Here is a 19,212-nt window from a genome sequence, read left to right as displayed (position 1 = left end):
AGTCAATGCATCAACTTAGCCAGGAAATAACTTTCATATTATGTTAAAGCTACTATATTATTTTGAATGATTTTTAAGTAGACTATTTTGTGATAGTCAAAAAAATCAAGATGCAATATTCTGAGATCACGTTATTCACCTTCAGAAAGTGTATGGCTAGCTTTTAAATATTCAAATGAACTCAAATCCATTGCAGCTCTAGTTAATCATCTAAAAAAGTAAACAGTAGTGAGAACAAACTTGTTTCTAGTTCTATACAGATCCCTACCTGCTCCATAAACTACTGAGTAGACAACGCGCTTTGCCTGTTCTCTATCTGCATGCTTCACTTGTTCACTTGGAATACCCCTCCTAAGCACAAATATAATATGGGTTTCATCTTCTATTTCTAGTTGAAAGCAAATATATATTCCAAACATCATTGAAAATACATTCTAGAGTCAATAACAATTTCATAAGTGCAGACATACAGCATATAAACAGAAGCTCAGGGAGGCTTTAATCTTGAGCTCTGAATCCACAGCTTTTTTGTCATACAATTCGGTGGGGGATGTTGTGTCTAGTGAACCAGGCTAATCTTGGCCTTTTATCTCCCTTTTCCATCACTGACCTGGTTGGAAAAACATCTGCTCTTAAAAGATTAATGTATTATTAAAGATGGATGAACTGGTTCAGATAAAATAAGAACTAACCCAATTCTTTGATGTTCCTTGACCTGAACAAAAATCAAACCCAAAGATTTGAAGTTTGGAAAAGTTTGACTGAGGACTAGAACTGTGAAAAATATTTGTGCCTATTTTGATTCCACAGAGGTTCTGTGAAAATTTAGTAATTTGCATGGATTTTCCTTGCAAGTGAAAATGTTGAAGATTTGGAATGCAGATTTTCACATTGTCTGGATACTTAGATAAAAATTCACGGGAAGGTTTTGCAGTGCATTTTCACGTTGAGTTGGTTGATATTAGTCACATGAATTAAGTAACATACTAAGGTCCCAAACTTGCAAACACGTATACATGTGCTTCACTTTACTACCATGAGTAGTCCAACTGAAATCAACAGGACTACTCACGATAGTAAAGTTAAGAAAGTGCTTACATGTTTGCAGGATCATGGTCTGTACTTCTGGTTCCTAACTGTCTAAGCCTACCACTGAAGTCTGAGGAAACTATTTTGACTCATTTTTTCTGGAAGAAATTACAGATAAAATGCTCTATGTGAGTTACTAAGAAGCCATTTTGGCTGTGATTTTTTTTTCTCCTCCTCCCTCTGCCCCCAGCTCTCATATTTATTTATTTCTCCTGAGAATGGATTGCTATTCAGGTATTCTTGAAAACACTTATAAGTCTCCCATTGTTTAGGGTTATTTACAGTTTTAAAAGGGAGAAACAGGTACTCCAAACTGAAAACTACTATAGAAGCCTTCAGTCCTAAAAGTTATTTTGCCTTCTTTGATCTCATGCAGCAAGGAAAAGGTAGGTCCTTTATGGAGGAACCATGTTTTGCATTTCCCTATTTCATGTTATTTTATGTTTTTTATGAGACACTAAACTAGAGGTACAATTTTAGTAGTGCTTAAGAGATTTAGGAGCCTCAGTCTTATTTTCAGAGTGATGTGGTACTTAGATATCAGAGAGTCAATGGGACTAAGGCTCCTAAGTCACTAGGGTACTTTTGACAGTTCTAACCTAGATGTATGACACATCTTACAAATACCTCTTAATTTACCAGTAATTATATACAAATATCCATATATGCATACACAGTCAGAGTTAACTAATCCACACAACCTGCTATTCTCCTTCAAATAATGGTGCTCACTCATGAAAGCTCAGTTAAGATTTTGTAGCAGTTGGCTGAAATGAGGTCTCCTATTAGTAAAACTCATCAATTTCACTTCTGTTGGCTGCCTTATCTCAAATAGTCCATACAGTCTGCACTTATGCCAGTCACATACTGTTAAATTTAACATTTTCTCATCTTTTATTATTCAAGAGATATGGATATGCTGTCCCAAAAGTGATTAAAATCTTAGTACTTGATGTCAAACATTCCTTTTAATATAGTGCTAAAAATAATATGGTGAGTCAACACTTGTATTAGTGTGTCAGGCTGGGGAATCCCAGATTTTGGCAGTAATGGATTAAGTCTAACACTCTATGCAAGTTTAAACGTGTGTACACCACACATAGGAACGGAGTTTAATAAAGCAAGAGACAACAGCATAATTCACAAATGTTGGAGCAAATGGCAAGTCATGAATCAATTAAATACTGTTTTTCATGCCTAAAAATGAAAATAATTTGTCTCCCTGCCTGTCCTCACAATGTTTGGTTTTATCAACAGCATATTTGATTCTTTCTGTAATTCAGAGTAGCATTCCTGAGGTGTGAAGTTGGCAGGGGGGATGCTATTTCTCTGAAGAATGAAATGACACTGGTGGGTCAGCTTCTCCTAAATACAGCTGTCAGGTGAGAAATCCCTAACGGACTTTCCCCCTTAACCTCCTTTCTACTGTCAATGTGTTTATTTTTACATTAACAAATATGATTTGTTGTAGAAGTTATTGTACAAATCTATTTCTACATAAGCATCTTATTTTAATTTGGAGTTTCATCTTTCATGTTATGAAATGTCATGGTATCCAGGGTAAACTAGTGCTGTTTGCAACTGCGATAATGGTACTGTAGCTATAGGCTCTAAGAAAGTGATATATGCAAATAGCATGAAATCATCATTATATAACTGAATTGTGATATAATGCAAAACAAACAGAGCCAATGGAGTTGCATCTTCATACCCCAGGTCTGAATTTGGCCCACACTGTAATCAGCAGTGTGGTCTAGATGCATTTTTTTTTTTAAATAAACATGAGCCTGAGGGAAGAAGCTGATTAGACCCTAATAGGGCTCAGCAGTTAAGCCTAGACATTCAGATGAAGACAGATTGCAGTTAAATCAGAATGGTCTGTATCTGGAGGAGGCAGGTGGGGTGAGTACATATCAAGAGAGTAGAGATCAGTGCAGATGCAGTGCAGTGCAAAACTCAAAAGAATGAATTTGTTGGAGACTTTGATTCTCAACTCTAGTAAGGAGATTCAGGGGTCCTTCCCTGAAAACACAAATTGTTATTACTTTTGACATGAAGCCTTCTATACTTGGCCTTCTTTTGCTTCTTCTCCACAATTTTTAACTTTGCATTGTCCAAAGTTTGGATTTTCCATTATTTTTCCTTCTACCTCTTTTTTTCAGTCTCCTGGTTTTCTTCCTCTTCTTTTCCTCTTGTACCTTGTCTTTCCTTTCAACCCTCTTCCATTGCCAAATTCATGCTCATCGTCCACATCCTCTCCCACCTCCACTTCTTCTCTCAACTGTCCATCTCCAACATGTACATTTCCCCATCTGTGCTCTCATCCTCAGATGCCCATCCTTGCCTGCATATCTTTCCACAACAACGGTTTGCTTGTGGAGTACCTTCCTTTGCTTGATACTGCTTCCTACTTTACCTGATACACACCTATTAGATAGAAAAAAGAATGGAGTCCTTGTATTAGAAGGCACTTATGGAGTTAATGTTTTACAGCTCTTACTAGAAGAGCTAAGCATACTAAGAAGGCTATGAGGTCAGCAAAATCTCCAGTGCAGAATACAGTTAAGGAGAATAGCAGGCAGGGTCAGGAAATGTAAACTCCTTGAAGAGGTGGCTCTTCTGAGACCTGGGCTACACGCCAAAAACAGAGCAACTTCAGCAAAGATGCCTAAATCCAACAGAAATAGAGATGGAAGGGGCAGTTCTATAGGAGCAATGAGGGAGGAAAAGAACAAGTTGCCTTAAAAGTACATTAATGTCAGAAAGAAGAATTAAAACCAAGCATATATAATTTATTACTTTTCAAGGCCAGTGATGATAATATTCCCCCCCAAAGCTGCTGATACATTAGTGTAGTCAGAATGGATAGGCCATCTCAAACAGTTTCTAGTACATGAGGACTTATAATGAGGAATGCCAATTTTTCTATACACACCATGGGAAATGAGGCAGAAAACATTTTGCTGATGACATCAGACCTAACTCTAGATCAGGAAAGTATAGACAAAACAATGAAGAAATTCTGATGTACATTTCCTTGGAAAACCTGAACATCCCTCACAAGATATAAAAAAGGAATATGAAGATGCATATTTCAATGCACTGTGGGTTCAACAAAAGAGTTCAAAAATATCCATAAAGCAAAAAACCTGGGCAACTCCGAGAGATATTAGGAACATGTGACAATGAAAGGACATCGATCTTTGAAAGATGTTGTAAGGCACTTCAGCATTCCTGGGAAAGGTTCTCCATCTGAGAAGCTGACTGCAATAAATACAATAAAAAAGGATGTTGGCAGCATTATGTAGACCTTGTCAAAGGAACTGTGAGTGATACATGCTAAAAAAGAATCACAACAGAAAAGGTTACAGAGCTGCCCAAGTATATTATGTCTAGCTGCCAAGATTTGTATAGTTGTGTGTGTGATGTTTTGTAATGGGCTATTTGCATTTTATAACTAACTAAAGAGTGTGTATATTTCAACTTTAAAAAAAAATGTGTGGATTTAGTGGTGGTGAAGGGGACTGGGTTGACAGCGTTGACGTACATACAGGGAAGTAGCAGGACGAGCTTCCAAAACACAACAACATGCTATTATGCCTCAGCCCTGATCTGAAGCACTCTACCTCTATGGAAAACTGGGACACAACAGTTTCCATGACCCACGCAGTTTTTGGCCTCTCTGCTATGTCTGCCAATTAATGCAAAGCTTAGTGGTAATGGTGGTGTGGGAAAAGGGATGGAGTATCACCAAACTTCTTTCCTATATGGGTCACCAAATGAGAACAGGTACCTGGTGAGCTGGGCTAGATTCAGACTGGTAACCTACAGGTGAAAGACTGTAGCTCACTAGCAAAGCCCTCAAAGACATCCAATCCCCCAAAATGTTACATTTTGAAGAATGAGGCTTGCTTTCCTGAAAGATAAATTGACTAAATCAAATTATTTTCTTTTTGGAGCTTACACAAGAAAAATTATTCCACTTTCTGGAAACAGGCAAAACCTTCCATGCTGCTCTCAGTCTCATATTATTTATTTATTTATTGTATTACAATAGTCCTAGGCCCCCTAGTCATGGACCAGAACACCACTGTGCTAGTCATTGTGCAAACACTGAAGAGACAGTCACTGAAAATACTCTGCAATTAAGGGTATATCTACACTATGAAATCAGGTCAACTTAATAGAAGTCAATTTTTTAGAAATCGATTTGGTACAGTCAATTGTGTGTCCCCTCACTAAGCACATTACGTCAGTGGTGTGCGTCCTCAGTACTGAGGCTAGTGTCGATTTTCAGAGTGTTGCACTGTGGTAGCTATCCCACAGTTCCCGCAGTCTCCACCAACCACTGGAATTCTGGGTTGAGCTCCCAGGGCCTGATGGGGAAAAAACATTGTTGCTGGTGGTTCTGGGTACATGTCGTCAGCACCCACCCCCTCCCCCACATGAAAGCAACAGCAAAAAATTGTTTCTCACCTTTTTTCCTGGGTTACCCTTGCAGATGACATACCACAGCAAGCATGGAGCCCACTCAGCTCACTGTCACCGTATGTCTCCTGGGTGCTGCTGGCAGATGCAGTACTGCAGTGCTACACAGCAGCATCCCCTTGCCTTGCGGACAGATGGTACAATATGACTGCTAACCTTTGTCATTGTCCTGTGGGTGCTCCTGGCTGACCTCAGTTCGGTTGGTTGGGGGCGCCTGGGCAGACATGGGTGTTCCTAGCCAACCTCAGTGAGGTCATTCGGGGCGCCTTGACAAAAATGGGAACGACTCTAGCTCATTCTTTTATTTAAGTTTCATCTAATGGAGATTTAGTCCTGCCTGGAATATCATGCCAGCTGGAGGCTTCTGCATCAGGCTGCTCTCCTAGTTGGCAGCACCGCATGGTCGCACCTACCCCAGCCTACCCCTTGCTCGACTGGCTCATGAAACCTGGACAGTAGTAAGGAGCAGTTCAGCTATAGGTGAGCAAGTGTATAATGGTGGTAGAATGTGCCTTTGGACATTTAAAAGCTCACTGGCACAGTTTACTGACTCAGTTAGACCTCAGCAAAACCAATATTCCCATCGTTACTACTGCTTGCTGTGTGCTCCACAATATCTGTGAGAGTAAGGGGGAGACATTTATGGTGGGGTGGGAGGTTGAGGCAAATTGCCTGGCCGCTGATTACATGCAGCCAAACACCAGGGCGGTTAGAAGAGCACAGCAGGATGCGCTGTGCATCAAAGAAGCTTTGAAAACCAGTTTCATGACTGGCCAGACTATGGTGTGAAAGTTTTATTTGTTTCTCCTTCATGAAAACCCACCCTCTTGGTTCACTCTACTTCCCTGTAAGCCAACTGCTCTCCCCTCGCCCCTTTGATCTCCGCTTGCAGAGGCAATAAAGTAATTGTTGTTTCAAATTCATGCATTCTTTATTAATTCGTCACACAAATGGAGGGATAACTGCCAAGGTAGCCCAGCAGGGGTGGGGGAGGAGGGAAGCAACGGGTGGGGTAGTTGCAGGGGCACCCCCTAGAATGGCATGCAGCTCATCATAGAGGTGGCATGTCTGGGGATCTGACCCGGACCAGCTGTTTGTCTCTCTGGTTCTTTGGTAGGCTTCACACTGCACTGATGTGGGTCCCTGTTATAACCTCTGTCCTTCATGCCCTTGGAGATTTTTTCAAATATTCTAGCATTTCCTCTTTTGGAATGGAGTTCGGATAGTATGGATTAATCTCCCCATACAGTGATCAGATGCAGTATCTCTTGTTCAGTCCATGCTGGAGCTCTTTTGCGATTCTGGGATTGCATGGCCACCTGTGCTGATCACCTCGCCACGCTGGCCAAACAGGAAATGAAACTCAAGAGTTCATGGGGCTTTTCTTGTCTACATGGCCAGCGCATCAGAGTTGAGAGTGCTGTCCAGAGCAGTCATGGAGCACTCTGGGATAGCTCCCAGAGGCCAATATCATCAAATTGCGTCCACACTACCCCAAATTCGACCCAGCAAGGTCGACTTCAACGCTAATCTGTTGTTGGGGAGGAGTATCAAAATCAATTTTAAGAGCCCTTTAAGTCGGCAAAAATGGCTTCGTCGTGTGGATGGGTGCAGGGTTAAATCAATCTAATGCTACTAAATTCAACCTAAACTCGTAGTGTAGACCAGGGCTAAGTGTTCTGCTTTGTTTTTAAAGGAGCAACTCCCATTAAGATACAAACAATTAAAAAAAAATGGAAACAAATAGTAACACAACATGTAAATACACTACTAAATACAATTTTGCGGTATAAAATCATTTCAACAATTACATCTATTCTAAGGTCCTCACAATAACTTAGGGATTTTTTGTATGCAATATATAATATGAATCCTTATCTTAAAACATTAAGATTGTAAAATTAAGTGCTCAAAAGTTAGGAAATGCCAGAATAATAGTTACATTCTTCTTCTTTTTCTTTATTCTGCTTTTCCTGGTGAGCGTCACAGTGGCAGCACTGAGAGTAGGGAGGATCACACTTCTCTTTCCTCTGCAACAGGTTCCAGCTCCTCCTGAGGGATTCCTCAGTACTCCCAGCCAACTGAGAGATATAATGCCTCCAGCATGCCCTGGATTGGCCTTGGGGCCTCCTCCCAGTGAGATGTGCCCGTTAGAGTTTGAAAGGAAGCTTCCCAGGTGCCTGCACCAGTAGCTCTACCCTGAGGCTCTCCCAAATAGCTGAGCTCCTCACCCTGTCTCGGAGAATAAGCCCAGACACCCTGTGGAGAAACCTCATTTCTACCGCTTGTACCTATGATCTCTGTGGGAGCGTGAGATCAACCGGCAGATGGGTGTGGCAGCAGCAGTGATGCAGGCACTGTACCAATCCATGATGATGAAGCTCTCGGTTTACAGGTTGATCTACATCCCCATCCTCACCTATGTTCATGAACTTTGGGGCATGACCGAAAGGATAATAGTTACTTGTGAAACCTTAATTCTGCCTCCTTGTATGTGTGTATTATGATACAGTGTTTAATTACATATCATATATTATTTCCCCCCATCACACACACACACACAGAGAGAGTCATCAGCAATGTCTGTATCTTCACATACACAGCACTGATAGAACTCTTCCACTTGAGCTAAAGGAGCAAACTGTTAACAAAAGAAGGCTCTCATCAGCCATGTGGAACAGCCTCCAGAAGGAAAAACAGACCCATGACGCCTGGCTTCTTGCTACCTAATTAAAGGAACAGCACACAAATCCTCAAACTACCTACCCTCTTGTTAAAGTTTACGGAGAGACAACATTGGGCTCTCAACATTAATACGTTTTTAAAACTGAAAATAACACAGTCATTATTTCAGAAGGGTGTTTTTATTGGAGGTCTCATCACACCCACATCCAGTGCTGACTCTTCACATTACTTCTAGATTATCACTAATAAAAGCATTGTGTCGCAACCACATGCTATTCCGCCCTCCTTCCTGCTTGGACATGATGTCACTTGACTGGAGGCTATATAAATTGTCAGACTCAGAGCATTGCTCTGAACTACTCTAGCACCAAGGTATGTACGACTGTAATGACTGCTTAGCAGTTCTCTACAAGTATATTTCTGTTATTTCATAAGAGTGAAATGTATACTACATGTGTGTGGTTTTTAAACAGCTATTGCTGTTTAATCTGGGTTAAAGGTTGTTCATATTGTATGTGTATGTCTGGAATGTTGGCACATGAGATTCTGTTTTGGCTGGAATTCTAAATAATTGGTGACAGCTGTAAGGCTTAGTAATACTTCCAGTTTTATGTGGATACTGTTATGTTGATTGCATAAGACAAATACTATACATTTATTCCTTAAATGATGTAGATAGGATTACATTTACAGTGGATAGAATATATGAGCCACTATATATCTTAGAATGACAGATGATAGAGATGGAAAAAATGTTACATCATCATCTAGTCCGTCCTACTGCTAGTGTAAGGTTCATGCCGAAAAGTTCGTTTTCTGAAAGTCGATGTACATTTTCATGGGTAAAGCAAGATACTAATGTAGCACAGATGAAAAATGTCTTCTATTAGACAATTTAAACATGGTATCTGAGAGATAGAGGAACCAAGGTTCCATGTATTCCAGTATAACCATAATCTCCCTAGGAAACAGTTTAAATTTGGATTCAATTTAATTTAGCCTTTTTATTTAACCTTCTGCTACTGTGATGTATCGAATACAGATTTTCTGATCAAAAGGCTGCAGTGCTCCCAGCTTCTTGTAATCCTTTCTGAAGTATAGGTGGTTCTGTATCTCCTCCCTCAATCTACCTCCTTTCCTCTTCCCAGTCCAGCCTGCCATCTATCTACAAACTTCCTTCCTGTACACTCACTTAACTATTCCTGATCTTCACCCATGTGCCAGTCACCTGTCTGTCCTAACCCATCTGCTTTAGGCAGAGGGTTAAAATGTTTTCCTTGGCCTGTATTGTATCAGGATTGATTTCTTTATTCTTAAATCATCTCTAAGATGGGAATCAAGTCTGGCTTTCAATATTTCACAACAGCTTCATCTCCTCCTTGGTAGCGTGACCAGATGTCCCATTTTTAAAGAGACAGTCCTGTTTTTTGGGACTTTTTCTTATATTGGCACATATAACCGCCAACCTCATGTCCCATTTTCTCACAGTTGCTACCTGGTCACCCTACTCCTTGGCAGCTTCCTGTACTTCCCAGCTCTCTTCTTACCAAGTTGCTGGTCAAAAGAGATGCAGATAAGGAGACTAGATCCAAGGCTATGTCCTATATTATGTCTATTGCCAGAACAAATTACTGAAGCATTCCCTGGGGAGTCAGTAAAACTTGTGAACCACCTTGAGAATGGGATTTTCACCATCAAGCTAAACCCAAGGACATTTGACATCTAGGAGATCAGGGTGCATTGGGAAATAGTTATTCTCCACCTTGGGACAAACAAGCACTCAGAGACCTCTGTTGGGATGTCGAGAGTTCTGGACTTTTTCCAGTTAAGAACTTTAGGTTCTCTGACATTAACTAAGAAACTTGAGAGTGCTCTTGTCTCCCCCTCTTCACTGCTGCAGGAGTGGGAATGTGGCTGTCTTCTCACCACTGTACAGGGGTGGCTCTAGACATTTCACCGCCCCAAGCACGGCGGCATGCTGCGGGGGGCACTCTGCAGCTCACCGGTCCTGTGGCTTCGGTGGACCTCCCGCAGGCGTGCCTGTGGAGGGTCCACTGGTCCTGTGGCTCTACCGAAGCCACGGGACCAGCGGACCCTCCGCAGGCACACCTGCAGGAGGTCTAATGGAGCCGTGGGATCAGCAGAGCCTCCGCAGGCATGCTGCCAAAGGCAGCCTGCCTGCTGCCCTCCTGGTGGCCGGCAGAGCGCCCCCCGCGGCATGCCGCCCCAAGCATGCACTTGGTGTGCTGAGGCCTGGAGCCACCCCTTTCACTGTAGCTGTCTCAGGTCTGCCAACTGATCTGAGTAGGCAAGGTCTATTTCCAAGTCCTTAGATGAATTAACTAATTGGGGAATTATTTGGTCTCACTCTTTGTGGCTGTGAATACAGAATGAAAGGAAGTAGGAAACACCAGCTCAGGTCCCAGTGTGAACAACGGTGGTGACCAACTGACCTGAAAGAATAGTGAAACATCATGTCAAAGACCAAAGAGTGGTTCCATGAACTGGGTGAGGCAGCATCTCTCAGAGACTGCATCTCTGACACTGTAAACAGACCAACACTACTAGACCATTTTCTTTGCCTTCCACACCTAATTAACTAGCTTTGTTGTGGAGGCTTCAGCCATTGAAGGAGGAATGGAAGCCATTCTGGGAGATAATACAGCAACTCCAGAAAGGGCTATATCAAATCAAAACTCTGCAGAGGCCTTCCCACAGAGACAAAGGAGGCTGCCTGTGCCATAGACATGGAAGATCTTGGCTGAATCTCCAAACTCAGAGCATGGTAGAGGCTGAAATCAGGAATGAAAGAACAACCCTGCCTCAGATGGATGGCATAATACATCTCCCTGCTTCCCATTTTGGGAATGAGACACCAAAGAAGCCCACATTTTGTTGAACTACAGGCATAAGGAAAACTGGAGTGTTTGGGATGGGATGTTCTTGAAAGGGATTGGGTTTGGAGTCAGAACTCCAGCAGCAGAGTAGTTCATCTACCTATGTGAAAAGATGACTGAAAAGCATTCCATTCCTCCAAGATCAAGCAGGAAAGGCTTTCTAGCTCTTAAGATTAGAAATTATACATGCTACACCTGTGTTTTCTAAATGTTGTATTTAATTTATTTGACATCTACTGTACTTAATTCAGAGTGTTAGTATACAGCATACACCCATTAGCTCATCAGCTTCCATTTACCAAAAAATCCAAGAATGTAAATCTCAATTTGATGTGTGCAGTCCTGAGATGCAGCTGTTTATAAATTGTGTCCAGCTGTGCTTTAATACTTCAGACCATTTTCAAAAAGACATGGACCAATAATATATGCCCAGCCAGACCTATTCATTCTCAATTTTAGTAGGATACAGCTTGACCTTAGCATTAAAAGGTGAAGAAAAAAGGATTAACTAAGAATAATGAAATAAAAAGAACTACAATCAAGTCAGCATGTCAAACTGTGTTCTGTTCCCATACAACTCATGCTATTTTCTTAAAGCAAAAGAAGCAATTGAACAAGAATATAGTAAGATGGCCTCTTTTATATACATCTGTCTGTGGAAGTAGTAGAGTCATATACTGATGCTGGGACAAAGGACTGTTGGGATGGAATTGTCCTATTTTGTCACAAAGCTCACTTATTTTGTTGCATGCATAATGGAGAAAATTATTAAAATTATAGCTTCTTTTTCAGCTGTTTTAGATTAATTATAGGAAACTAAGTATTGTACAATAACAATAATCCTCTGGTTCTGACATCAAATTAAGCTATCTTGTTAAACTTCTGGTTTAAAAAAAAATGGTTTCCCTCATGCTATTGTTTAACTCATCTAAAAACAGAAGCAACTATTCTTCTCAAAGACTTTTTCCCTGTGCCTTATCTGCTAGTCTAAACAAATGTCACAGCTGCACATCTTCAAGGGAATTGTGAGCAACATGGGAAATTGCTGTAAGCTGCTATCCAGACAGTCTATCAGAATGCAAAGCAAGACAACTGTTACATTTCATTAATATCAACTACCGCCTCTTGCAAGGGAGTTTTTAAAATAGATAGAAATTGCTTTGCTGCAAAAGCAAAGCTGTTAAAATATTCCAGCTCAACAGCCTTGGATGTTTTGAAATTATTAGGGCTTAAAAATATCTTTAAAACTCTGATTCTGAGAAGGTCAAAGAAAGAATATATTTTAATATTTACCAGTTACTTTTGGGATGCAATATCCAGTGAAAATATTGGAGGAAAACTCATTGAAAAACTCATGCAGTAATTAAAGATGTGGTTGAACCAGAACGCAAGATCTAAACCTTATGTTTCTATATGAATCTGAACTAAAAGTCTAGGATCTGAACACTCCTGGAGTTGGAGGTTTAAAATCTAGATTAGAACCTTCCCAAATTTAAGGGTGTTCAGATTCTGTCCACTAAAAAGAGATGTGTGAGCAATGACCTCTAATCTGAACTCACGGTTTTGGTTCAGGGTCATCTCTAACCATAATGTCCCTAACTAATTGTGCAATTTATCAGGAGCGGAAGAGAATTCATTCCTAACTGCTACAGCTGACTGGATAGAGTGAGACCATCCATGCTTGAGTGTTTTTATGCCTCTACTTCAAAAAAACTACTAACAAGAGATCTCATCTTTATAGAGTATGTAAAACAGTATAGAGCAGATGTTTTTATGTCTGATAAATTTCATAATAATACATCACTCATTAGGACATATGAGAACATTGACAGTTCATCCTCAAAGCCAGGAGACTGCTTATTTCTCTCTTTTGCAAATATGTCATACATGTATTGATGAAAGGCCATTTTGCTACTAGAAAAATATTATTTCACTCCCTGAAGCAAGCCAACAAATAATAATAAATGGGTATGTTAGATATATTATAAGTATGCAAATCAAAAGTCATTGTGAATTTTGGGGTTATAGCTCATTAATGTGCAAATTCCAGATCTCTTCCATCAAAAGATCATTATGCTTTACCTCACCACCTTGTAATTTATAGTTTTATTGTGTACACTGCATACAACACATTAACAATTTAATTAAGTACCTTAAATACCATGAGTAGGATCTCGAAAACAGCCTTAAATGTGTTTCTTAAAAATACAATTAATCACAGACACTGTATGTTTATCACAAGATTTCAGTAACATGATTTCAAAATTCTAAGATCACAACTTTTGAACACTTCAGAATGATGTGAGAATCCAGTCTTTCTACAGTACCTATATCCATGTTCTATTCTCACACCATATTTGTGATAATATTTATGTAGAAAAATCTGTTAGATCTGCAATTGTCATACTGGATTTTCCAAGATAAGTGGTAATGACTACAGTATATTATAGATTAAAAGAAAAGAAAAGAAACAAACAAACACACACACACACACAGAGAGCACATTTTGGTGCCAAAGTTGACTCATCTGAAAAGTAAGCATTTCTAAGGTGAAATAACTATTTAAAAAACCATTAAACATAATATATTTGCAATAGTCCCACTAATCCCTTTAGGCTTGTAGCTGAGAGATTTCAAAATGTTCCATAGCAGAAACTTTCATTGTTGTGACGAGTACATATAGCTTATTGCACTAATATAAAAATTCCAACAGTTACTGTAACTACTAATTAAGAAATAACAGAATAAAGGAATGCAGGATCTGATACTCTGAGCGCTTTGTGCCTGATCCAAGCATGCACCATCTTAAATAATCACACTTACCCAGAACAATGATTCAATCTGTTATCACTACAGTTATTTCGATAACCAGCCTGAGACGCTTCCAATTTATGCACATGATTACAAATCATATACTGGTTTAAATAAACGCCTACGCTAGAATTATTAGCTGAGGACATGGATACAACAGATTTAAGAAGAAGCACCTTCAAATAGGGCCAGATTCTGCCTACTCGATAAGCGACTGTATAACAGGAGTAGGGAGAAAGGAAAATAGAATTGTAGTCCAGAGGAATACACAGGGGCTGCTTTCTATTTTCTCCCATTGCTGCAAGAGGTGCAGAAGAACAAAGTATAGGCGGTATCATGACTCCTTCTTGTCCCCTCCAGCTGTGTGTATGGGGAAGTATGTTGCACCTCTTAAGGGTATTGCACTCCCTGTGAGCTGGGGAGCTCCAGGAAGTATTCTACCTCCCAGAATCTAAGGAACAATAATGAGGATAACAGACTGATCAATTGTTTTTCTGAGAAATTTGATTACTTAGGATCAGGCCTGCTTGGATCAGGCACAACATTAACTCTCAGAATATGAAATCTTCCATTCTATTCTTCTAGAGCTTCACTTCTGAAAACATACCCATGTCTTAATTAATAGCTGCAGTAACTCTGTTAGCATTTTTCATTATTACAATAGGCTATAGGTATCCCCCACAAGAATTAAAGTTTCTGTTATGGAACATTCTGAATAAAATCTTCTCTCTCAAATACAGTCCTATGAAATTTTTCCAGAAGAATGCTTCTGGGTCTTCTTTTGGAGCCACACAGTTCTGCACTGTTACAACTGCAGGACTCTGCCAAAATCTAGCCCACAATTATATAAACAAAATATCTAATTATTAAGAGCCAGAGAACCTAGCACTATTGCTCACAGTGTGTAGTACTGTAGTTCACAAGAAAGTCTATTGATATCAATTAAGCTAATTTTGGAGTAAGGAATTATTCCACATGAGTGAAGGTGGCAGTATCTGCCATTAAATATTCTGCAAACATAATTAGGTTATGTTTTTCTTTGGTCAGCTGGGTGGGGACATAGACCTAGTAGTTGGTTGTAGAGTTTAATACACCCCCAAATCCATTTAGAGATTCTCTGCGTGGAGATGGCCTGTTCCTTGAGTCTCTTTGCTATTGTGATAAATAGCTAGGAGACTTTCTGATTGGTTTCGTTCTCTGCAGATAGAAGGCCAGATCTCATCAAACATTGAGGGAATAGAGTCAATGTTCCTCTGCAGATGTATGTGGCTTCAAGAAGAAAAATGGTGAGTGAATGGGTTCATTGATGTGAAATTGAAAAACCACTGTTGGTTAAAATTTTGGGTTCATAGCGGGTCAGCCATCATAGCCCCAAGTTCGCCCACTTGTCTCATGGAAGCGATAGCAATGAGGAAGACAAATTTCATGGAAGGAGGGACATAGAGAATGATGCTAAGGGTTCAAAGGGAGACTTCATTAGCACAGAAAGAACAAGATTCAAGTCCCACTGATGTGCTATATGTTCTGATGAACCTAGCAGTCAGTGGATGTGTGAAGACAGAGAAACCTTCCATAGGAGGCTGGAATGCATGGATTGCTGCCAGGTGTACTTTCAAAGAGCTGTTGGTGAGACCCCAGGATTTCAGCATCAAAACATAATTGAGTAGGAGGGGGAATCCGTGCTGATTCTCGTGAAGCATGTTTCTGCTGAGCCCTTGATGAAAAACATCACCACTTGGCCTGGTAATGTCTGGTGGAGTCTTTTCTGCTGCTATAAAGGATGTTCTGAACTTCTGAAGAGCACATTCATTCTAAGGCAGATGCCTATCCAAATACCACTCTCTGAGGAGTAGTGCAGGGTGGATTGGGATGTCTGATCTTGCCTTTGCATTAGATCAACAAATCTGGATGGATGGGGATAGGAATTGGTGGACAGGATAACATGCAGAGAAGATTGGGGAATCTGAATTGCCTGGGCCAGTGGAGGGGTGGGGGGATCAGAATTATCAAGGCTCTGTCTCGCTGAATCTTGTGTAGTACTCGAGGTAAGAGCAGTAGCGGAGGAAAGGCGTAGCTGAGTTGGTCCAACCAGGGGAATAAGAGGGCGTCACCCTGGGAGCTGTGGCCAAGGGCTCTACTGGAGCAGTATGTTGCATATTTGCTGTTCACCTGTGAAGTGAATAGGTCTCTGACCAGAGTCCATCACTGAGCAAAGATGTCATGTACTATCGACTACACTTGTGGTCAATCACAAAATGTCTGCTGAGTGAGTCTGCTCCTCTTCTATTGGGTACTAAAAATTCCTTGTCCCTGATTGTACTGTCCTCAGAACTCCTCATCCATACACCCATGTGAAATACGGCCATCTTATTTCCTAACCTCTTACTCCATCTGTCCTAGGCTCGTTGTGTCTCCCCATTCATCCCTGCCCCTGTGGGATCATAAGTGAATAAATAATAAATTGCATCATAATTAAACTGTATTTTCAATTGCCTGTTCCAGCCACCATTCTAGTCCTCTGCACAAATAACAAGAGCAATTTGTCTTTAATCTCTGTCTAAACACTGAAGGGCTTGCCCAATCAGTGCTGCTGGTAACAAAATGGGAGAGGAATCTGGACCATGCATGAAATCCGACTAAGAGATAGTCACAGCAGTTTTCAAACCACCTCTTCTAAGAACCATGAGCTGCACCCCTCAAGTAGCATATTAGAGCAGCACCTCACCTGTACCCCATTTCGCATTTCATTAACAGCAGTGCTGAATGAAAGAGCCTGATGTAAACAAAATAGAAATAACACAAGATATAGAATTAAAGATATTTTGGATATAGAAACTAGAACAGAAATTAAATTTAGCTTATAAAACAACAGAGACAATGGGCAAGTAGAAATCACTCTTAGGTTAAAAAAATACAGTAGCAATTATTTCTTCAGATCTGTCTCAACAGAAGAAAATGACCAGAGGGTATGCAATTAATTTAAAAATGATTAAATTACTACCACACAATCAGTTCTTCCAGTGTTAGTAAAAGAGTATATGTAATGTGATGCCCCTCAATGGGGCTTGCAGCAGCTAGGCTCAAACCTAAGACCTCTGAATTTAAAATGAACCTCTACTGCCTGAGGTAAAAAAAAACAGGGTTCATAGCTCAAAGGCTACAGCAGATTCATCAAATTTTATACATGGAGTACCCACTGGAAGGGAAATTCAGAGCCACACTGTTGGTGGGTGTTAGAGAAGGAGGCAGTGTGATACAATGGACAGGGTGCTGGATTAGGCCTCAGGAGACCTGGATTCCATTCCTTGTTATGTCACTGACCTCTGTCAGGAAGGTGCAACTTGTCGTTGGTGGCAGGCAGCACGCCCAGGAGAAAGAAAACTCCAATTTCAAACCAATAACGTCAGGCCTGGCCAGCCAATTTGTAAAAGTTGTGCTCTCTATGAGTCTGTAGGTTACATATATGATGCATAAGACACCTTCTGTCCTATTTCTTCAAAGGGAAATCCTAGAATCCTCTACAATATTGGAATGTGCACAGGGGCAGGGAAGTGATATGTGTTGGCATATCATTTTACTGCTGTGAGGTTTAGATTTCAAGCCCTATTTATGTCCAGTGGCTGGAAAGACAACTTCACTGAAGCTCCAAGAAAACAGATATATGGGTTATTTCCACCTTTTGGAAATGAAGGAACTCATCCTGACAAGTGAAAGAGAGTCATGAACAGCTGGTGCCACTCCTGACTGAAATAATCAATGCCTCATTCAGAAAAGGAATATTCCCTTCCTCCCTGAAACATGCAATAGCTTGACCAACACTGAGGAAACCCACTCTGGATGCTTCAGTCCTAGCCAACCAGTGTCAAACTTGTCTTTCATGGATAAAGAACATCTGGCTGGAGCTGAACTTGAGGAAAACAGAAGTGATGCTGGTGGGCAGAGGAAATTAGTTTGAGGAGTTTGCAGCCATAGTGCAGTGTCCTTTGACAATGTTCACATCCACAATTGGTCAATTCAGTCCATACTCTAGAAGTAGTCTTAGATTCCTCACTGATGCTGAGCTCTCACATGTCCATGTCCATGAGTAATGTTGTTTACAGTCTCCAGTTGGTTAAGACACGCTGTCTCATCCTGATATGAAAACCTGGCCTGAGTTATTCATGCCTTCATCACTTCTTGACTGGACTACAGGAGCATAATGTAACTGCACATCAAATCTTCAGCATTTAGGAAACTCTAACTAATAGTGCAGCAGGTCTCCTCAGTCACACAGGCTACTGTGAGCATACCACTCCTGTCCTCTACTCTCTACACTGGCTTCCCATAGAATTTCAGATCAGGTTGAGTCCTTATCTTCAGAGCTCCACCTGGCCGGAGCCCAGGATACCAAAAGACCATTTAGAACTCTGAGATAAATACTGTGGTTGACAACTTTGCTTTGCTGGTGTAATAGAACTCTCAACAATAAGATAAAGCTCACCTGTGTGGGAACAGAACCTTCTCCTGCGGAGGTGTGAGACTGTGGAATCAACTCCCCCAAGAATTAAGGTCTATCACAAACGTCATCACTTTCTGCTCCCAGTGCAAAGAGCAATTCTTTGACCTTCACTTATCTAACATAAACCCATAGCAACAGGTATATTTAACAAAAAAAAGCCAAAACAAAAATCTACTAAAATAAGACACTCCACTCTTCTCTCTCTGGGAAGAGGATGAGAGAGCAAGCAACATGTGACAGAAGTGTAGTCACATTGCGTAATGCACTACTGGAAGCCGGTGCTCAGATACAATGGTAATGAGCAAATTAATAAAACCTATATTAGAATAACCGTAGTATGGAGCTCAACACTGAGCCAATGAGAAGTTGGGGAATCACATTCAGGAAACAGAGTGCTCTAATTTATGTACAAGCAGCACATGGAATAGTCTGTGACTGCCTGAAAAGCCTGTCAACAAAGATGGAGCCCTAGGCTGATATGTCTCATCCCTAAGACAGTGAAGAAAACTATGACTGCTTGATTCCTAGACTACCTGAACAGAAGGCCAAACAACATCTCCTGAGTAATATGAGACACTGTGAGAGTCTGTTGGTAATATATTTATTAAAAAAATGTAGGTAAGCACAAACAATCCTTGTTGGCTTTGTAGCTATTATCAAACATTTTCCTGTATGTAAAGGCAATTTTTCCTTTGTAAAATGTATATATTCCATTCCTATTTTATTAGTTACTGTTGTTAAAAT

At 40.6% G+C, this 19,212-nt stretch overlaps 1 protein-coding gene across 1 annotated transcript in view; it reads right to left on the bottom strand.

Moving 5' to 3' along the window:
- Positions 1-19,212, bottom strand: part of POLN (DNA polymerase nu) — a 215,930-nt gene that overhangs the window by 78,787 nt on the left and 117,931 nt on the right. Inside the window, exon 16 of the mRNA XM_075066754.1 lies at positions 269-351. Within this exon, the coding sequence (XP_074922855.1) occupies positions 269-351 (83 nt within the window). The remainder of the gene's footprint in view (positions 1-268; positions 352-19,212) is intronic.

This window comes from Chelonoidis abingdonii, chromosome 5 (genome assembly GCF_003597395.2).
Source record: "Chelonoidis abingdonii isolate Lonesome George chromosome 5, CheloAbing_2.0, whole genome shotgun sequence".
NCBI classification, from domain to species: Eukaryota; Metazoa; Chordata; order Testudines; family Testudinidae; genus Chelonoidis; species Chelonoidis abingdonii.
The sequence above is the reverse complement of the archived record's forward strand: the minus strand, read 5'-3'. Positions and strand labels throughout refer to the sequence as shown.